This window comes from Enoplosus armatus, chromosome 1 (genome assembly GCF_043641665.1).
Source record: "Enoplosus armatus isolate fEnoArm2 chromosome 1, fEnoArm2.hap1, whole genome shotgun sequence".
Taxonomy (NCBI): domain Eukaryota; kingdom Metazoa; phylum Chordata; class Actinopteri; order Centrarchiformes; family Enoplosidae; genus Enoplosus; species Enoplosus armatus.
Window position 1 is genome coordinate 1995844 of NC_092180.1, and position 20737 is coordinate 2016580.

At 44.0% G+C, this 20737-nt stretch overlaps 1 protein-coding gene across 3 annotated transcripts; it reads right to left on the reverse strand.

The window, feature by feature from the left end:
* Positions 1 to 2234: 2234 nt before the first annotated feature.
* On the reverse strand, positions 2235 to 18973 carry cttn (cortactin). Of its 3 annotated transcripts, XM_070903037.1 has the most exons (16): positions 18833 to 18973; positions 16724 to 16824; positions 16435 to 16508; positions 16222 to 16351; positions 14990 to 15100; positions 14446 to 14500; positions 13228 to 13338; positions 12233 to 12343; positions 9402 to 9512; positions 7424 to 7534; positions 5925 to 5980; positions 5781 to 5850; positions 5435 to 5682; positions 4939 to 5074; positions 4326 to 4394; positions 2235 to 3848 (listed from the first exon to the last, which is right to left on the reverse strand). In XM_070903037.1, exons 2-16 carry the CDS (start codon positions 16805 to 16807, stop codon positions 3712 to 3714), a joined length of 1614 nt encoding a protein of 537 aa, XP_070759138.1. In that variant the 5' UTR covers positions 16808 to 16824; positions 18833 to 18973; the 3' UTR covers positions 2235 to 3711. The 3 variants fall into 3 exon arrangements, with proteins under 3 accessions (XP_070759138.1, XP_070759154.1, XP_070759147.1); XM_070903053.1 differs by lacking the exon at positions 13228 to 13338; XM_070903046.1 differs by lacking the exon at positions 7424 to 7534.
* Between the last annotated feature and the right edge of the window lie 1764 nt (positions 18974 to 20737).

Sequence of the window (20737 nt, forward strand, 5' to 3'; positions counted from 1 at the left end):
CACTGACCCACTTCCACCCCCCTTCAGAACACTGCTCCCACCTTTATCATTGTCCAACATTTGGGTAACTGTTTCTTTTTTTTCTTTCTTTCTTAATTAATTAATTTTTTTTTTTCATTAATAGAGTTTATTCTTTGATTAAGTCTTCATAGAGGCTAAGATGTTTTCAGTAATTTGTGCAAAGACTTGTGTTCATGTTTTCTATGTTGCTGTAATTTTGTGCTACTAAATCATCATAGAGTCAACTAATTACTGAAACGAAAAGAGAGAGAATTTTCCTGTAACTGCACTCTTCCTTCCCCCTGCCCCCTCAAATCCTCAAGACTTCTTGTATGGCAACCAAAATTCACTGTAAGAAATAAATATAATATTGCACTAGTGTCGTATCCCTCTCAGTCTGTACGTTCGCTGGGTGGATCAAAATCAACGTTGTCACAACAACTTGTTTTAAGTGAACAAAGACGAAACCAAGACCACCTGAGTGAAGGCTTCATTCATACTGACTGAATTTGGGGGTTTTAAAGATTTCCATTGTGCTTTTTCTTGGGGTTATGTTGAACATATGGAGTGTGCCACCAGAATAATCACAGACTTTGACTGTTAAATTATATATAATATGTTGTTTATTTATACAGCGTGGTTCACTCTGTTAGTCATTATAATCATTTAATACATATATTTTTAAGATTAACACAATGCATCATAAACCGAAAAGTCAAAAGATGAAAAACATCTTTGAAGTTGCAAATGAATAGTTATACTATTCATTATACGATTTCCTCATTTGTAAAAGATGTCTGCTCGGCCAACTGACCCGGTATAAATAAAGGTTGAATACATAATGAATAAAAAGTGAAAGGAGGATTTAATGAGTTCTTTCTATCATATTCAGTCATGATAGAACATTTACAGTCTCCAGTTAATGATCAGTGCAGTTTAAAGGTGGCTCTCTTTAAATGAAAGATGTGTTAACGGCGTGCCTCTTCAAGTTAAACAAAGTCTCACTGACAGAGAAGCAACAGGAGCTCTGATTGGCTCCTGCAGACACATGACAGCTGGCCAGTCAGTGGACCTCATTTCATTTTGGCGTCTCGCTGCTCGCATGTCTTCAAAGCATTAAAGGAAACAGAATAGTTCATTGTCGAACTTGTATTCTGATTTTACTTTCAGTGCTGTGATGCATCATTTGTAAGTCATTGGAACTATTTTTTCTGTTGAAAGTCGTTCCAATATTTCAACACAGGAGTACCACAAAATATATTCCATTCACCTCCATTTAACTGGAGTCCTGGAGACAGAAATCTCAAAACCTGGACAAGTAAGACGAAAACCATCTGCATGGACACCATTACAGATACACGAGGAAAACAAATGTCATGTTTTTGATATTTTGATGAACCATGAACAACTCCTTTCACCTGTCTGTATTTATCTATCAACACCTCCTACAGAAGAAGCCAACAGTCTGAAGGTGAGGAAGATGTAGACGGAGGAAGACCTCAACATTTCCTGTCTCTCCAGTCTTATCAGGGATATTTTATATCAAAGACGTGAAACAACATCCAGCAAAACAAGCATGTGCTGTCTATCTAATTAAAAGTTTACACCCAGTTCAAGTTTATTTAGGCACAAGCAGGGCGGCTCAGGTGTCAGGTGACACTCTCACCTGTGCGGACGTGTAGCCCCGCCTCACTACTCTGACACAGGTATGTGCAGAGTAGTTTGTCCACCAGGGGGCGCTGACAGCTTCTGTTCCCGCAGTAAGACGTCCTGCTCGGCACGCTTCATTTAGCATTTTAGTCCTGTAGCTGGTCAAAGTGGAGATGATTTAAAGTGCTTTAGGAACTTTAATCTCTAACAATGAATCATATTTGCTAAATTGATCATACTGTTTGTATTCAATGTAAAATCTGAACCTGCAAAGTAACGAGAATCTATAGCTGTACGTTTCATTCTTAAAAGTAGTGGAGTAGAAGTATAAAGCAGCATAATACTCATTTTGTAGTACATGTAGTAAATGTACATGTTTCATGTTGCTGCAGCGCTTATTTTAATTTTCACAAGAAAGAAAGAACAAAAAAAAAGTAAATGTTAATGTCAATTATTGAGCTTCTCTGTTTGGCAAAAGAAAAATCAGCACAACAACAACCTCCTCGTTGTTTCTGGAGAGAAAATGTCAAACAGTCAAATAAATGATGCTGGAGGATATTAAAATAATAACGACCCAGAACAAGTTTATAATTCATAGTTTATTTATTGAAACTAAAAAAAAAGAAAAAAAAAAAAGATCAGGCAGGTAATGATGCGACTCAAGCAAACAGAGGTACAGATAAAAACAATGCATTTAAAAAGGTCACTTTTTTTTTTATTATAAAACCCCGACGGTGAATTCAATGAAAGCCCTCACACACACATTCCTGTTTAAGCTACACGACTGCGATCCACAGACGAGCCGTCTGTTAGAAATAATTAGTGTTTGGAGAATAAACCTGAACAACGTGTCGACGGGCCGTCTGCAGCGTGCGAGGTCATGATGTCGCCACGCCTCACATGTGCATATCAACATATTTTGACACGAAAACAAACCCCGAGCGTTCAGGCAGCAAGACACATTAACACAAGTCTCGTCCACGTCCAAAGACAACCACAGTGACAGGGAACAAAAATATGTTTTCAAATCTAGTATTTCTCAAAGCATCATAAGTCATGATCTCTCTGTACATGATTCTAAGCATCATATCAACAATTAACCAGTACAATGTGTGAAGATGATTCAAATAATACTATGAGCTGTAGTGTTTGTTTAGCTTTAGCTCGTCTCTGACATTACGGCCCCGTTACTCTGTGAACACTTCCAACATCAGTAGAGGAGGAGACCTCATTCTGGATCATTTATAAATCACCCCAACGTATTCGTACAACACGAAGCTTCCTTTTCCTTTTCCAGGAAGTGCAGCTTCTATCTGGAGGGGAACACAGCACGCTTTACGCAGACAGAGCAAGAAGCAAAGGGCTTTATCAGCTTTTTGGTCCACACTCGATGTACTGGACAGTATATGTAGTCATCAATATACATTATAATCCAAAGCGGAGGATCGTTTTCCACTTTTAACTGCTTCTGCTTACATTAAGGTTGAGCTACTACACAGTGAGCACCCTGAGCCTCGTGCACAAGACTCATTTGAGACATTTCAAGCTCATTGCTGTCTTTACTCTGGTCTTTGGTCAGACTACAATTCCTCTCTAATGTGAAGAAGCAACGACACCTGATGTGATCAATGTGAAGCTGAAGTCTTAATTCTGTATCTGGGGGGGGGGGGAAGCTTCAAAATGCAGCTTCTGGCTGCCGAACAGCCACGCTGCAGTTTGTAGCTTTAAGTGTTACAAAGCAGAAGTGCAGAGCAAAGCTTTGTGCCTTTTTAAGCCCAGATAATGCCTTCTATATATTCTATAAGATAAGTCTTCCTCCCTGTCTTCTGCTGCACGGAGAGAAACAAAGCGATCTGAAGATGGAACGGGAAGAGGAGGGATGGAAAAAGGAGCGAAAGAAAGCCGGCTATGAGACGTGAGGATGTCTCGCACAGCGTCGAAGCACTAAGATGAGGTGAGGAGAGAAAAGACCAAAGAGTGGGAGGGACCGGGGAGTTGAACATGTCTCCTTCCTCTTCTCTGCACAAGGACAGGGACACGGGCTCGTCTCGGCGGGCGTCATCATTGCCGGACCTCCACGTAGTTGGCCGGGAAGAGGCCGTAGGCACCTCTGCACACGCCTCGCCACCAGCCCTCGTCGATCATCTCGATGTTGGTGATGATGTCATCGGGGTCGAAGGATATCTCGTCGTCGCCGGCTGAAACGGCAGAAAACAGATCGATGACGAAGGAGCTCTAATTAATCAATCAATCAGGTAATCTATTATTTTGATAATCGATTATCCATTTCAGTCATTTATCAAGCAGAACTCAGTGGTTCATCATCTCAACCGAAGATGTGCTGCCGTTCTTTGTTGTTCCTCTGTGATAATGAACTGATTATCTTTGGGTTGTTCACTGTCGGTTGGTCAAAACTATTTAAAGAAATCTCAGTTTGCAACTTTGCATCTTATAGACGGAAGCATTCATTGATCATGAAAATAATCTTGGGTTGCAGCTCTCCTGAGTTGTGCCGTGTTGACTGTAGGGCTGCAACTGACAATCATTTTCATCACGTCCAACACTGTCTGGCTCTCCGTTAAAAGGTGAACAGTGTTAAAGTTCAACTCTACCCAAAGCAAACGCCTGGATTTACTTTGCCACTGACTCTGGAGATTCTCCCGTCGGTGTCTCACCTGCTTGGTAGTCGTACAGGGCCACCGCCGTCACCCCGAGGTCCTCGCTGTACTCGTATTGCTGGCCGTCTGGAAAAGGGTGATGGTTCGTTAGTCCAAGTAAAGAGACTTCAGACTGACTGCAGGAGATACAGGAGGCCTCTGGCTACATGAAGTCATTTATCTTACAGATCATTGGCTCCTTCAATTCTAAGAGACTTTTTCTCTTATAAAAAGGTGTTTTTCTTAAATGTTGTGTCTCGTATTTTACCTCTTGGAGTATTGATACTGTCAGTGTTGTTGTGATGTTGCCGTTTGTGTTGAAACTGATTGTAGGATCATTGTGGGGGACGTAGTTTGTAGTAACGTTGAACTGTGTTGTGTTATACTGACAGGTGTTTCTATTATTTTGTCCATATCAATATCAATGAGGGTCGGTATGTTTTAATATTTTAAAAACCTCTTACAATAGCAATAACTGTCCAGCTGAAATTATTAATTGACTGACAGAAAAAAATAAAAAATAAAATAAAACTTTGATAAGCGATTCATCCTAACAAGTTATGTATGAAGCATTTGAATCAAATAAAACATTTGACTGTTTGCGTATGAAATCCAGACAACAACACCTCACCTCCTGCTTGAGTCTCCTCGGGGTTCTGGTAGAGATCCTGGTCCTGATCCTGCGGTGCGTCCTGGCTCTGTGGCTCCGCCTCATACAGCTGCTCTCCGTTCTCAGCAGCAGCATCGTGGGACGGTTCCTCCGTCTTCTAACAAGGCAAACATAATCCGTTAAAGTGAGATCTCCTTCTGCAGAGTGCTGCTACATGTTGTAACACGACGTCATTAGTTAGTAGCTTACTTCTACTACAGACAGTAGGACATGAACTCCCACTGTGAAGCTACAAAGGCCACAACATGCACCTTCCTCGACAGGCTCTATTCTACATTAACAAGATGAACCAGCCGTGTTTCAAACAAGGCATCTGTGGAGGCTCCTTTTCATCCATTCTTCACTTGCAATATTCAAAAAGGTCAAAGTCTTGTTTACTTAATATTTGTGCGTCTCACCTGAAAAGTTGCACTTTGCCACAGCACAGAGACAAACTGTAGAAACCACCATGACTCACCTGGTATGTCGGGGCAGCAGCTGGCTGGACTGGTGGAGTCGGGCTGGGGGTGGGACTGGGACTTGCAGCAGGGACAGGAGAGGGGGCCTTGGCGGTCTCTTCGATTTTGCGGCGCGCCTCCTCTTGCTCCTGCTTCTCCTTGGCCTGACGACGTGCTCGCTCCTCCTCGGCCCTCTTTCTGTCCTCCTCCTCCTTCTGCTTGGCGATGTTTTCGAAGCGGGCCTTGATGCTTCCTGTGCTGCTGCCGGCTGCCGAGAGGAAAACACAGAGCGAAGAAGTGACGTGACGAGCTCACGCGCCGCCTGAAGCTCCTACTCAAACACAGCCCACGGTAACGAATGCTCACCGGCCTCCACAGGTTTGGTTTTCTGGTACGATGGGCTCGGCTTCTCCACTTCATCAAAGGTCCCTGCACTCTGTCGACCAGAGGGATAAAGGTGTGAGACGGAGCTCTACACACTTAATACACAAAAACACACAACACACTTACCTTATCCATCCGGTCATTCTGGACTCCAAATTTCCCTCCAAATCCTTTCGAATAATCTGGTAACAAACAGGAGACACGTCAGGGTCAGTTTCTGTTTACATTAATGACTCAACCGCAGTCGGCATCACCAGAACTCGTTTTCCAGAGCAGACCATAAACAACTACGGGACTATTTGGTTTCTCTTAGTCTCTTCAGGGTACTTCACTACGGCATTAGAGCCTTCTCTGGTCTGCTGAAGTTCAGATGAAGCAGACTGCGGTTGGTTTCACAGAAACCGACAAACAGAAGAACTGCTGGGATCAGAGGACGGGCTGATGAGCTCATGCAAACCTGTAGAGAGGAGAAATAAAAACAAACTGAAGGCAGACAGCTGATCTTAATGTAAGCCAGACAGTTGAGCTCAGTCTCTGCAGTGAACATCAGCCATGTGTCTGCACAGCAGGAGGCACTGTGGCCGCACCACTTCATGCACAAAATGAATGCATAAGCAAACAAACAGCGTCATGGCATTGCTAGAGACAGCGGAGGGGGAGGGGGGTGATCGAGGGGGTGGAGGGGCCGAGGTGATATACAGTCGCGGATGGATACTGTGACTACACACCACATTAACCTCATTACTGTAGTAATGTGCTGGTCATGCCACAGGAGCACCTCTACAGTTCTACGTCTAACTTTGGTTTTGTAGGATATTTATATTCAGCTGCGTGCTGACTGACATCACCTGGCCCAAAATGAAGTCTGGTCATTCCAGTTGAGTGCTGGTGATAAAAAAAACAAATAAAACAACAATAGCAGCAAAAAGAAGACTAGGATCAGACATTTGCTTCACCTGAGCAGCACGGACGCGACACCAACAACTGCTTCACAGGAAAATACAAATATTAACTACTGACTTCACGTCACTCAGAGATGGACAGCCATCGTCAGACACAGCATCTTAACTGTGTGGTTAGACTGTAGCTAAAGGAAGCAGAATAAGTCCATGTTCCCACTCTGCCCTGATGACATGTAGACGTTTTATCATATTTATCATGTTGTTATTATATTATGCGTTTATAGTGCTCAGAAAAGATGAAACATTTACAATTCCACTCATCAGCTGATGAACTTTGGTAGAAAATGGAAAATCGTTTCCTTTCACCTCCGTGTGTTTTCGGTAATTTGGGTGAGCAGACTGAGCAAACTGAGCTGATCTACAATGTTCCTGTTAATCGGTTGGTGCTGCAGAGGTGGCGGGGCGTGTAACAGGGAGGGGGTTGAGGGGCCGGGGGTCGTGGAGGTTATCTGACACAAAGGGTGCATCTGTCAGGAAAGAAAGGTGTGTCCGTCACTCAAAAGAAAACAGCCGTTACTGAGGATGAGGAGGTGCGAAGGACAGAGTATCAAGCTCGGAGCAAGTGGTGTTTTTTTTTTTCTGGAGAAGGGTGGGTAAGGATCAGGAGAGGGGGTTTGGGATGGGAGGTGGGGTAGGGTGTTGTGTTCAGGGGAGTATCTGTGCCTTTCTGGGACTCGTGCTTGGCCAGGTTCTCCTTGTGCTCATAGCCCAGGGCACACTGGTCCTGCCTCTCCACCTCTACCCCATACTGCCCTCCAAACCCACGCTTATAGTCTGCAACATAACACACACACACACGGACAGACAAACACACACATATATATATATATCCACACACACATATAAATAGACAAACATAGAGACAATGGCACACTGGGCAGGCCTTTCAGGATTCATAAACTCTCGGTGGCACGAAGGAGACACATCATGGTTTTAAAAGAGGACATTTTGGGGGAAAACCTTTAAAATGTTCGTTCTGCTTCACATGATGTTGGTGAGAAATTCCTGCGATTAAAATCACTGCAGAGCTCTTTCTAAACATGGTCACAGCTCCTCAGCAGGTCGGCTTCCTGGCTCCTCCTGTGTGGACGCTGGTCTGTGCAGACACTCACTTCCTCTCCTCACAACATGAATCCTTCCTTCCTCTGTACCTGGTTTCTATTTCTGGCTCATTTCTTTACCGGCCCCCCCGTCATGCTTGTGACATTTAGTGACTGGCTGCTTTTCTGTGGATGCGTGGTCTTTCAAACGAGGTCGGTCGACACAATGTCAACCACGCTGAAAATGCCAAGTTGTACATATTTTTAGAGCATAAGTGCAGCTATATAAAAAAAAGCTATATAAAAGTGTAAGTACACATCACATGAACTAGAATTTAAACTTTGTATGATTTAGTCATTTATGGCTCATGTTACAGGAAGACATTTTACTTTTTCTGCTTGTATAGTAGGATATTTACATGAAACCTGGCCCATTATGAAGGCTGTTTATAACGCGGAGTGGGCAGGACGAACAGTTTCATTCAAGAAGAGACCAAAAAAGGTACCAAAAAGTGACTAAACATTGCAAAATGTACATATTCTTAGAGATACCTCCCTAAGTGGGGCGAGAAGCTGGTCGTCATAGTGTGTGGAGATACACATTGGAAGTAGTTACTGGTAAAAAAAAGGCTACAGAGAATAAAATATTGCATTTACAGGTGACGTACAAGTAACAGATGTGTTGAACACCAACACATTCTATTCAAAGAAAACAGACTGGCGGCGAATGGAAACTTTGTCTATCTGCTCATCTAAAAAAGAATAAAGGGCTTTTAGTTTTGACCATTTAGATAAGCCAGCAACACTGCATTTATTCTAAGTTACTCTGACTGAGAGCATAAGCTAGAGGCCTGACATGCAAATGTAAATCTGAGCTGTGGTTTCACTTCCTCCATCTGCGGGTGAAAAAACAGGCTCCGATAGAGGAAGTTGTCAACCTTTGAAAGACCACATCCAAAGCCACAATAAAACCACATCAGAGCTGAAGTGGGGGCTGGGGAGGAAGTAAGGTTTTACACACAGTGTGTGCTAAACTCAAAGTTTGGTGAATACTCTCCCCGTTCAAAGTTCTAGCAAAGTCAAACGGAGGGTTTGATGTGCAACAAGAGAAACTTGACACAGCTGAAGAAAGATTTTGAACAAAGGAAATATAAAGAAGCTCTGAGCAGGCGTTCACCTTTCTTCTGTAAAAATGTCCATTTTACATTTGTAGTGAGAAACAGGGAAATTCCTTTTTCATCATCATCATCATCATCCATCATTTATGGATTATTATTTAGACCTTTACGCTTCTTACTAAATCAGACATATTTTCAATGACTCCTTTCGTTTTTATAAACACTGACAAGCTTCAGCTGAAGATGATGAAGGTGATCAGCTGGTGTCGATTCTTCTCTCCGGTTGTGAACATTAAAGCTGAAACCATCGGCTTTGGCATCATTCGTCTGATAAATGGAAGCATTAACAGTATACTTGAACACTAATGATACGATATATGGGTAGGGACATCCCCCTCCATGCCTGTATATGTTTTGGACGAGTCCTGCTCAAACACATTGTGTGTCTCCCAAAACCCACAGAAACCAAATCAGAAGCAGTACCTTTCTGGGACTCGTGGAGCTGTAGTTTCTCCTGGTGGTCCCATCCCAGCGCCGACTTATCCTGTCTGTCCGTCTGCACACCAAACTTTCCCCCAAAGCCCTTCACATAGTCTGCAGGAACACAGACAGACAATAATGTCACTAATGTCTGAAGTCACTGTCACTGTGTCTTTTGCACAGGCTGTTTTAACACTGCTGAATTAAAATGTCTGCCCCTGTTATCAGAGCATGTGACCCAGTTATCACAGCCCGCACCACATATGCAAACACAGCCTGGTGCATTGTGGGGAATGCTCGAGGTCATCTACGCCTTTGACGCCAGCCTGTATCTATAAGCTGCAGTGGGCCAACCAGGCAGCAAAGTCTGCGCAGGTGTGTCTGACAAGACGCTACAGGTAAAGCTGCTCTGCTGTGTTGCAACTGAGAGTCCAGACAAGTCAGGACAGACATGAGACTGTAAGTCAGGACAGACATGAGACTGTAAGTCAGGACAGACATGAGACTGTAAGTCTGTAAGTCAGGACAGACACGAGACTGTAAGTCTGTAAGTCAGGACAGACATGAGACTGTAAGTCAGGACAGACACAAGGCTGTAAGTCTGTAAGTCAGGACAGACATGAGACTGTAAGTCAGGACAGACACGAGACTGTAAGTCTGTAAGTCAGGACAGACATGAGACTGTAAGTCAGGACAGACACAAGGCTGTAAGTCTGTAAGTCAGGACAGACATGAGACTGTAAGTCAGGACAGACACAAGGCTGTAAGTCTGTAAGTCAGGACAGACATGAGACTGTAAGTCAGGACAGACATGAGACTGTAAGTCAGGACAGACACAAGGCTGTAAGTCTGTAAGTCAGGACAGACATGAGACCGTAAGTCAGGACAGACATGAGACTGTAAGTCTGTAAGTCAGGACAGACACGAGACTGTAAGTCAGGACAGACATGAGACTGTAAGTCTGTAAGTCAGGACAGACATGAGACTGTAAGTCTGTAAGTCAGGACAGACACGAGGCTGTAAGTCAGGACAGACATGAGACTGTAAGTCTGTAAGTCAGGACAGACATGAGGCTGCAAGTCAGGACAGACATGAGACTGTAAGTCAGGACAGACACGAGGCTGTAAGTCAGGACAGACATGAGACTGTAAGTCTGTAAGTCAGGACAGACATGAGGCTGCAAGTCAGGACAGACATGAGTCTGTAAGTCAGGACAGACATGAGGCTGCAAGTCAGGACAGACATGAGACTGTAAGTCTGTAAGTCAGGACAGACATGAGGCTGCAAGTCAGGACAGACATGAGACTGTAAGTCAGGACAGACATGAGACTGCAAGTCAGGACAGACACGAGACTGTAAGTCTGTAAGTCAGGACAGACACGAGACTGCGAGTCAGGACAGACATGAGACTGTAAGTCTGTAAGTCAGGACAGACATGAGACTGTAAGTCTGTAAGTCAGGACAGACATGAGGCTGCAAGTCAGGACAGACATGAGACTAAGTCAGGACAGACACGAGGCTGTAAGTCAGGACAGACATGAGACTGTAAGTCTGTAAGTCAGGACAGACATGAGGCTGCAAGTCAGGACAGACATGAGACTGTAAGTCTGTAAGTCAGGACAGACATGAGGCTGCAAGTCAGGACAGACATGAGACTGTAAGTCAGGACAGACACGAGGCTGTAAGTCAGGACAGACATGAGACTGTAAGTCTGTAAGTCAGGACAGACATGAGGCTGCAAGTCAGGACAGACATGAGACTGTAAGTCAGGACAGACATGAGACTGCAAGTCAGGACAGACACGAGACTGTAAGTCTGTAAGTCAGGACAGACATGAGGCTGCAAGTCAGGACAGACATGAGACTGTAAGTCAGGACAGACACGAGGCTGTAAGTCAGGACAGACATGAGACTGTAAGTCTGTAAGTCAGGACAGACATGAGGCTGCAAGTCAGGACAGACATGAGACTGTAAGTCAGGACAGACATGAGACTGCAAGTCAGGACAGACACGAGACTGTAAGTCTGTAAGTCAGGACAGACATGAGACTGCAAGTTAGGACAGACATGAGACTGTAAGTCTGTAAGTCAGGATAGACATGAGACTGTAAGTCAGGACAGACATGAGACTGTAAGTCTGTAAGTCAGGACAGACATGAGGCTGCAAGTCAGGACAGACACGAGGCTGTAAGTCTGTAAGTCAGGACAGACACGAGGCTGCAAGTCAGGACAGACATGAGGCTGTAAGTCTGTAAGTCAGGACAGACACGAGGCTGCAAGTCAGGACAGACACGAGGCTGCAAGTCAGGACAGACACGAGGCTGTAAGTCTGTAAGTCAGGACAGACACAAGGCTGCAAGTCAGGACAGACACGAGGCTGTAAGTCTGTAAGTCAGGACAGACATGAGGCTGCCAGTAGAGATGCTGATGACTTGGAGACAAACAGATGGTAATTTGATGGTTAGGCGGTTGTTGTTCTTCTGCATCTTCATAAACAGACAATAAGAACTGTAGTTGGGAATATTACTACATGGAAACAGAAGGTCAACTGGCCGAAATGGAAACCACTACACATCAAACACATTAACAATACACAGATGGTAATACTGTGATATGTTCTCCTGTTAAATGTACTTGATTCACTTTTACCAATATTACAGAACGTTCTCTGGCAATACATTATCATCACACACTGGCACCAATATTTCAGAGTTTAAAGATATAAAGACATTTTCACACAAACACATAAAACAAGCAAATTCATTGGATAACAGTCCCACTTGAGTTACTGGAGAATGTGATGTGTAGCATGTGCTGTTGTTGTGCTGATACCGACCTTTCTGTGACTCGTGCCTCTCTGTTTTGCCCTGGTACTCAAAGCCCACAGCACTCTTGTCCACCTTGTCGGTCTCAACACCAAACTTGCCGCCAAAGCCCTTGGCATAATCTGCCGGTGTCCGGAGCAGAGGGGGTGGGGGGGGGGAGAAAAGTTAAAGTTAAGACAGGAAGAGGTGGAGCAGGAGGAGTCTTCATTGACTTTGGTGTAAACCAACAATATATTCTCCCGTTGTTTCTCTTGTGTATGTATTTTGAGTCACTACAGTTTATCTAAGGTCTCATGGTGACATGTTGTTTAGTCTCTTTAAGTCAAAGTGTACATTTTACATATGACACATAAACTAAGAGCCCAAAGTAATGTGAGCATATTTCAGAGTGGTATATCTGCCATTTTAACAAGAAAAAGAAGAAGTGAACTGGAAGAAAACCCGATACCTCCACAACAAAGGACATGTTTAAAAGGAAAAAGCATATAAATTAAAATATCCCACTCCCCCAGAAAACCAGCTGGGTCATGCCCAAGCCGCAGACCAGAAGGCGCTGGCAGGTCTGTGCCGATCTGAGATGAAATCTGAGATGAGGAGGGAGCGGGAACGCATTCAAGGAGACAGCATTTCAGAAAGGAAATGGCCACCTACGTCCAAAAAGACCCCCAGAGTTCTTAAAGTAGGCAGATGTATTGTGTGTGCCATATAAACACTATAATAAAAATGTATTATTTGACACTGAGGCAAACAAACATCACATCACACATGCAACTGAGAGCTAAAAGGACCTCACATAAGCAAGCAAAGGCTGAGGAATGAAGGAAGAGGAAGAAATGCAAAATAACATGATTTGTCTGGACCTGCGCAGAGCTGCACTCTGTGTGTGTGTGTGTGTGTGTGTGTGTGTGTGTGTGTGTGTGTGTGTGTGTGTGTCTCCATTAGCCACATTTTCTCCACGTCTCTCCGGGTTAATGGGAATGCCGCACGGCAGGAAATCCAGACACACCTTTCTGGGACTCGTGTTTCTCGGTTTTGGCCTGGTAATCGAAGCCCATTGCGCTCTGGTCGACGCGGTCTGCCTGCACTCCGTATCGCCCCCCAAACCCAGCGGTGTAGTCTACACAGCAAAGCAGGGGGGGGGGTCAAAGGTCAGGGTGAAGCAGCATGGAAGCAGTGGTCACGAAGCAGCCCAATTCCAAATTGGTCATTGACGTTTACTGGCAGTAGCCAGAGCTCAGACAGAATGTAAACACTTGAGATATATTCACTGCTGTCATTATCAAACAATCACATCATGCTGCTTTTAAATGCGGTTTCTTTAAGGAGACACTTAGACCATGTGTTGTCGTGCAGGTGGTGCAAAAAGAAGGATATCTGCGCCGCTGCTGACTGTGACTCTACAGAGGAACATTTGGAATTGGGCAAATGTTCTGCACTTCTGTGCAGGGTATTCTGGAGGGGATGAACGCAACACAAAGGTGATGGCAGTGTGGCGTCTTGAATGCAGCCTTAAAATACTAGAAGCAAGGCGAAGAAGCCAGAGTGGACTCCCAGAGCCACTGGGGTCACTGTTCATCCTGTAACAGCGCAGTGTGTACGTGTTATGAGTGGTATGAGGTTAAAGTGCTGATTTCAGCTTTAATCTGAATGTGTAACACACTCAAATACCTTTACAGCTGAAAGTTGGCTTTGACCTCAAATCCAATGTGCTGGAGCACAGAGCCCAAAAAAAAACAAATAAAAGCCACTTTCATAACGCTTACAAACTGCACTGTAACTTATAATATGCCAGGAAAACAAACACAAAACAACAGCTTAATTAGCCAAGTACACATTTTCCAAACATGGTCCGTCTGTACAGTAGGATCCTGGCAGACCAGAGATCAGGCAGCTTCTGATCAGCACAACAGGAGAGCACATGGTACAGCTGGCCACCAGCCAGATGCTCATCAAACTGTTTGTGCATGGAAAATGTGTCTCCTGCAGGCAATTTAGAAAGCTTACGCTGTTGACAAAACAGGCTAACAGGCTGATAAAAAGGGTAAAAATAGATGGTGAATTTAGAAATGTATTACTAATGTGTCCACCGAATAAGGAAGTTAGTTCCATGTCCCAGACAAGGAGGCGTATTACTGGGATGTATTCAGAGAAGTCTGTCAAACTGAACTACAGGTGATCTGCGGCTGCAGCAGACGTGCAAAAAGACAACAAGTTGAGACATCACCTCTCTGCGAAGCATGTTTCTCCGTCTTCCCGGCATACTCGAAGCCAACAGCTGACTGGAATGAGAGAAGCAACACAATTATTCCACCGACTTCTTACCCCTCTCACCCCCGTATGTGATTGTTTTACCCCATCAGTCATTATCAATTGCAATTAGACTCACAAGTTGAGTTTGAAGTACGCAATACAACAATAACAGAAAAGAATATATCAGTTTTTATATTTGATCCATTTAGAACCAGCTACACTTTCAGCCGAGCGTTCATCAACACTGTGGTGCAAAACAGCAACTTTGGACAGCTTTTTCAGAGGCACTGAAGCAGCGGATTCGATTACTTTGTGGGATACTGTCAATTAACTGTTGCTTCTATCCTGCAAACTAACGAAACCTTAAAATGTGTTGATACTGAACATATTCTGGACCCGTCTCAGCCCAGGGGTGAGTCATTTCCTTTTCACACATCAACAAAAATCACCAAATATCATGTTTTAAATCCAGATGTTGTCAGCATTGTTGATTGGTGGACAGCAGCCACAGGAAATACCTGGTCAACACGGTCAGCTTGCACTCCAAACTTCCCTCCAAAGCCCTTGGAGGTGTCCGTCTGGGAGCAGTGCTTAGACAACATGCTCTGGTAGTCATGACCCACAGCAGACTGTCAAGAAACACAGAAAAGACACAATTATATAAAAAGGGCTATAAGGGAACATCTGAGGGAGGGGTCGTGAAAAGAGCAGCACAGCTGGAAACACAGTTTGAGGTGGTGACATCTGACTCATCACAGATGCACACAATGTGGTGTAAACAGTGCTCGGTCATCACATTCATGCCGCACTGACCGCGGCCCAGAGAGAGAAAGGTGTGGATGGACAGAGCGGCGTGCCAAGAAAGATTATCGAGTGTGAAACGGTCACAACTGACTCAGCCTGTTCACACTAACACACACACACACACAGACAGGGAGGAACATGTGAGAAACTGCTGCAGAGGCTCAAAGGACTCTGAGGTCATTTAGGTTTGTAAAAATGAAAAGCGTATTTTAGTAACACAAACCAGGATCTAGCAAGCTGGTTTCTATTCAGGTTCAGCTGTAGGGGAGGCCTCAACTACAGCAGAGCTAACGTGGACTTCGCTGTGGAACCGCCGTACACAGGCAAGACGTTCAGAATGAAGTGGCAAAAAAACATCATTGTGTAGATTGATCTGTGGTCTGTGTTGGTGGCACAGACTCCACTGTGGTGATGAACTGATACACACATCATTGATCTAGAGATCAAGTTACAGTCAACAATGAGAGCTACAGCCTAATATAACTGGAACCAGAGAGATAAGTGTTTGACCGCATGTACGTTACCGGTCATGACTAAATGATTTCCTGCTGGACGCGAATATCAGAATACAGTGAAATAGTTATTATTACGAGGCTCAGGCTGCACACTTTTAAATCTCACCTTGTGCGAGACAGTTTACAGTAACTGCAGTATTTGAAGACATCTTAAGGATGCCCCTTCTTCAAATGGACTTACAATGATTGTGAGAATTTGGGAAACAGCACTTCAGTCTCACCTCAAGGGCAGATAGGTAGCAGGTGGATCTGCTGATGAAAGCTCCAGAACAGCTACTAAATGGCCCTTGAGGTGAGGTTGTTGTGGTCAGCTTCAATATTACTTTTGCAGCATCATCACTTCTTCAGTGCAATTCAGCGATAAATCTGGAACACAGCTCTTTAAAGCAAAATATGAAAGCAATGAGCACAAGTCCTGTGGTCCCTCTTACCTTGTCCATGCGGTCCTGCTGCACTCCAAACTTTCCTCCGTATCCATGCGAGGCCTTGGGCATGGTGTCCAGCTCCTTCTGCTTCAAGCTGGTGTGCTCCGTCGACACCGTCTCACGCAGCCGGTGGATACTACGCCAGGGAAGGACAGAGTTAGGAGTCACATTTCCACGATGCATTTAATACCAAAAGGTAAAAACGATTCGCTTCCTCACTCTATGTGCTCCTGATGTCCTGAGCCCGAGACCGTCTTGGCCCCCCAGCGCTGCTCCTTCTCTGATACGTCATTCTAGAAAACACAAAAAAAGTTTAATGGCAAATGGAAAGAAAGGATGATGAGGAGAGTGAAGGATGGAGCAGAACTTTCAAGTCAAAGTTTTTATTTATATAGCCCAATATCACGGTTTCCCTCAGGGGGGGTTTATAATCTGTACAGCATGCAGCAGCAGTGGAGTGAGGAGGACTAAAGGGGAAACGGAGGGAGGAAGAAGAGTGCACAGGTACCTCAAAGTCTGGGTCCGTCTCCCAGTCGTCCCCTTCGTCATTTACAGCCACACTGACTGACTGTCCTGCTGCTGCCTTCCACATTTTTAGTGCAACTCACACTGAAAAACAAGACAACTTAACATGAGAAAAACATACTTCATGCCGGCAGAGGAACCAGATTCAAGGACATGTCTTTACAGATAAACTCAGATTTATTTCAAAGCTGAAGAAGGCCGTGGGAAACGCTGGAAAGCTCCGGGAACAGCTTAGACAGCTGACCTTTTGTTTAGACCATTTACTGCAGTTTTGTGTCCCAAAAGGTTGAGATTTCTCAGATCTATCATCATCGCATGTACAGCAGGGAAAATTAGTTGATTAATAAATTAGTCAAATTAATTTTTTGATAAGTGATTAATCATTTTAGTCATTTATCAATCACAAAAGAAGAAGACCACCATTATCTGCTTCCAGCTTCTCTATGTGAGGGTTTACTGTTTATTTCCCATTTCATATCATTGTAAACTGAATATCTTTGGGTCATTTGACTGACATGACTGACTTTTCTGACACCTGGTTAATGGATAAAATAATCAGCAGATTAATCGATACTACTGAAAGAGTTATTGGTCGCTGTCATTGTCCTCCTGTCCATACTGGACGTGAAATGATCCCTTGCTAACAAGACTCCTGTGTAAAAGATGGAGGACAAAATCCACAGTTGTCTTTCCTTACAAACATGAATTCTGAAGTTCAGCCAAAGCTAATATGAGGCTTCAGGCTAAATTAGACTACTGACCCATCATATTAGCTTCAGCAGAACTTCAAGAATGCATGCTAGCAAAGAACAAGGACTGTGGATTTTGTTCTTACATTTAGGGACAATTATTGTCTTCAAATGACAACGGTCCAAAACCCTAAAACATTCAAATTCACAATCACGAGAAATAAGAGAAAAGCAGAAAATCCTCACGATTGAGCAGCTGGAAAAAAAAAAAAGAAGTATCACCTATTAAGATAGTTCATTATCAGTAATGAACGAATGAATCGACTCATCGGTTCAGCTCCACTTACATGTGAGTCACATTACAAAGGGATCACTTCACAGCCTCGATACACTTAAGAACATGCGAGTAATGGGTTAATCTTTCAGGTCATTCTCCATGATGAACTGTCTCTGAATCTTTATTCAGCTTGTATCTGATGATGAGGCGCCACGCTGCAGAGCTAAATGATGTATATAGTGTGTTGGTTTGGCTGGTTCTGGGTGATCTCCAGTGATCTCCAGTGATCTCCAGTGATCTGCCATCTGCCTGGAGCCAAAGCTTTCTGCTCTAATCCTAATTCCTGACTCAGCGCGATGTGGTCAATCAGCATCTGTGTCCAATCAGAGGCGGCAGGAGACGTGGCTCCTTCACCTCAGGAGCCAGACCAGAAGACGTCCTCAGACCAGGAAGCAGACTGGCAAGTCACAACTTTTAGTGTGCTGGTTACATGACAACACAGCCACACCCATCTGCTGCTCACAGCCAAATCCCCAAACGGTCAGTCTTTAACGGCTGAATTTGTCGGGACTGTGGGCTGTTAAACGAAGCCTGGATCGCAGGTAGCAGCTGGTAGAGCGGAGTCATCCCGATGCAGTTACCTTATTTCCGTGAGGGGACATAAGTTAGCTCGTTTGACGTTAACCTAGCTTATAATGTCGGTCAAAGTAGGCCAGGCCACATATAAATAAAGACTGTCCTCTCCGAAGATGTCAGTGTAGCTTCCTCATTAAAACGCAGTTCATTAAACATTCGCGTGTTTTTTCTGCACACCAGCTGAATGGCAGCGCTGACACAATTGTCTGCGTATCGTGTTTCATGTTCTCACCAGCGGACAGGCTCCGGGGACAGGATGTCCACCTCGTTAACGGTAACGTCGACACATGGTGGTTTAACGTTAGCAGACGAGCGGCGGTATAAAAAACAAATGTGCCTCATTTAGCTCCAACATCAGAATAGTGGCGGCTGTGTCTGCCCGGCTGTGGCATTTCCTGTTCCAGCTTTCCAGTTAGCTAGCTGGCTAAAGCTAACATGCCTTACTCAGCGCGAGCTCCTCACAGGTAGACTCTGACGTGTGGATACTCACCGTCCACGGCAAAGGTAGCTCCGGCCAGAGTCTGAAGTCAAGCGTGGAAGTCCCCCTGATGGATGTAGCCCGCTGACACCTCGAGCTCTGCTGGAGAAACGGTATCGTTACTGGGATCTGCTGGCTCGCTCTCCGCGGCTCTTCCGGCTCTCCCAGTATCCCGTTCTCCGCCAGCGCTGACGTCACAGGTGGGCGGGGGGTGGAGGTTTTTTCTGTAAATATTTAAATTTGATGGGAAACTCCTACTTTTCTCCTTTTATACATTATATATATATATATATATATATATATATATATAGTTTTGTGGCCTCGGGTTTTATATCAAAGAGGTTAGCAATTTACAAACAAGGATTTTAGAAATACTATTTAGTTCATTTCTGTGTTTCTTTGGTCAGATGTGGAATATCAGTTTCCAGCTTGATAAAGGTTAGTGGACTGTAAAAACACCAGAGACACTGATGTAATTAAATCATTTCATCACAGCTGATAGACATATTTTAAGATTTCAAGAGCTTTATTCCTCACGTGTAGGATGTGCAGTGGAATAAAAAAAATGGCAATGCCCACAGAGATAGTGGAACAAAAAGCACCCACAATACTCACTAACCTCTTGCATTAATTCATCACTTTGTAGAGAGGAGTTTTCACTTTGATATGAAAAGGGCCGTTTTCTGTTTATCAGTGTCAAAACCCAACATTAAACACCCTTTGATAAAATGTTATAAGATCATAAAAAACTATAGAGGTACTGTAATTTCCCAGGAACTTCCCTAGAAAGAACAATGCAATTTGGCACTACCTAGAAAATGTGGAAAATGTGGTGTTCCTAAAAAGTACGGCTCTGCACTGACTAAAAACTGGACTTTATTTATTTAAAGTGTACAGACTGAACAATGTCTCCATGTTCCCTTTGATTAGTACCAAATTACACAGATCTTTCCAGGAAACGTCTGGGAATTTCTTTCAGAAATTAGGGACCCATCAAATAGAGCGTTTCTGACCCCTCATCACAGCGACGCTGCCCGACACGACAGATGAGACTAGATGCTGCCTATTGCCACATGACTGACATGACAAAATGCAGTCGGACTCAACGAGTAGGCTGTCTGAGAAAACCACCAAGACACCAAAAGTAGGACGGGAACAGGCAAGAGATTCTTGAAAAGACAAGCTTCAGTCTTTTTATCTGCAGTGGAAAATAAGTTTCAGTATTTTATTGAAAGTAAGCAATAAATAATATTGTGATAAAAATAGTTTATAAGTACTCAGACTGTACATCATTGTTACAAGATCAGAAGATTCAATGGGAAGAGCAGGAATAAAACAGCAACATGATTTGCATTGTGCATAAATGACTAAATCACATAGAGAAAAAAAAGCATTTCTACTTAAAGTATCAACTACATGTAGGATGAAAGAAAACTCTTCGGTTCCTTCGCATTTGCCATGAAAACTAATGGTGGAACCTGTGTTGGGAGCGTAGACGGGACAAACTCAGACATGAGGAGCATTGCTACATTCATAGGAGCAAACTGGGGCTTCAGCTCTGAAACTGAGGAAACACAATGCGGATGAGTAATAATAAATAAGAACAGACGACCGAGAGGAGTTAACAAACAATAAGGCTCGATATGAAATCTTCTTACAAAGTGTTTTTAAAAAAGGGTTGTGGGTGGATCGCACCGCCTTGAGGGTTATCTAGTCACAGCGGGGATCGACTGAGGCCTCAGTGAAGTTGGTCCATCGAAGGAGTTGCCACACTTTCGACTCATCCGTACGTTTCAAGTCCTCCTGTACAAGTGAGCCTGCCTGTGTGCGTTTCTCCAGAGGTGAGGGAGGTTAGTTTTTAATAAAGGGGCGAGCTGGGTGTAGGCTGTGGTAGGGTGGGGATAAGTGGAGAAGTTT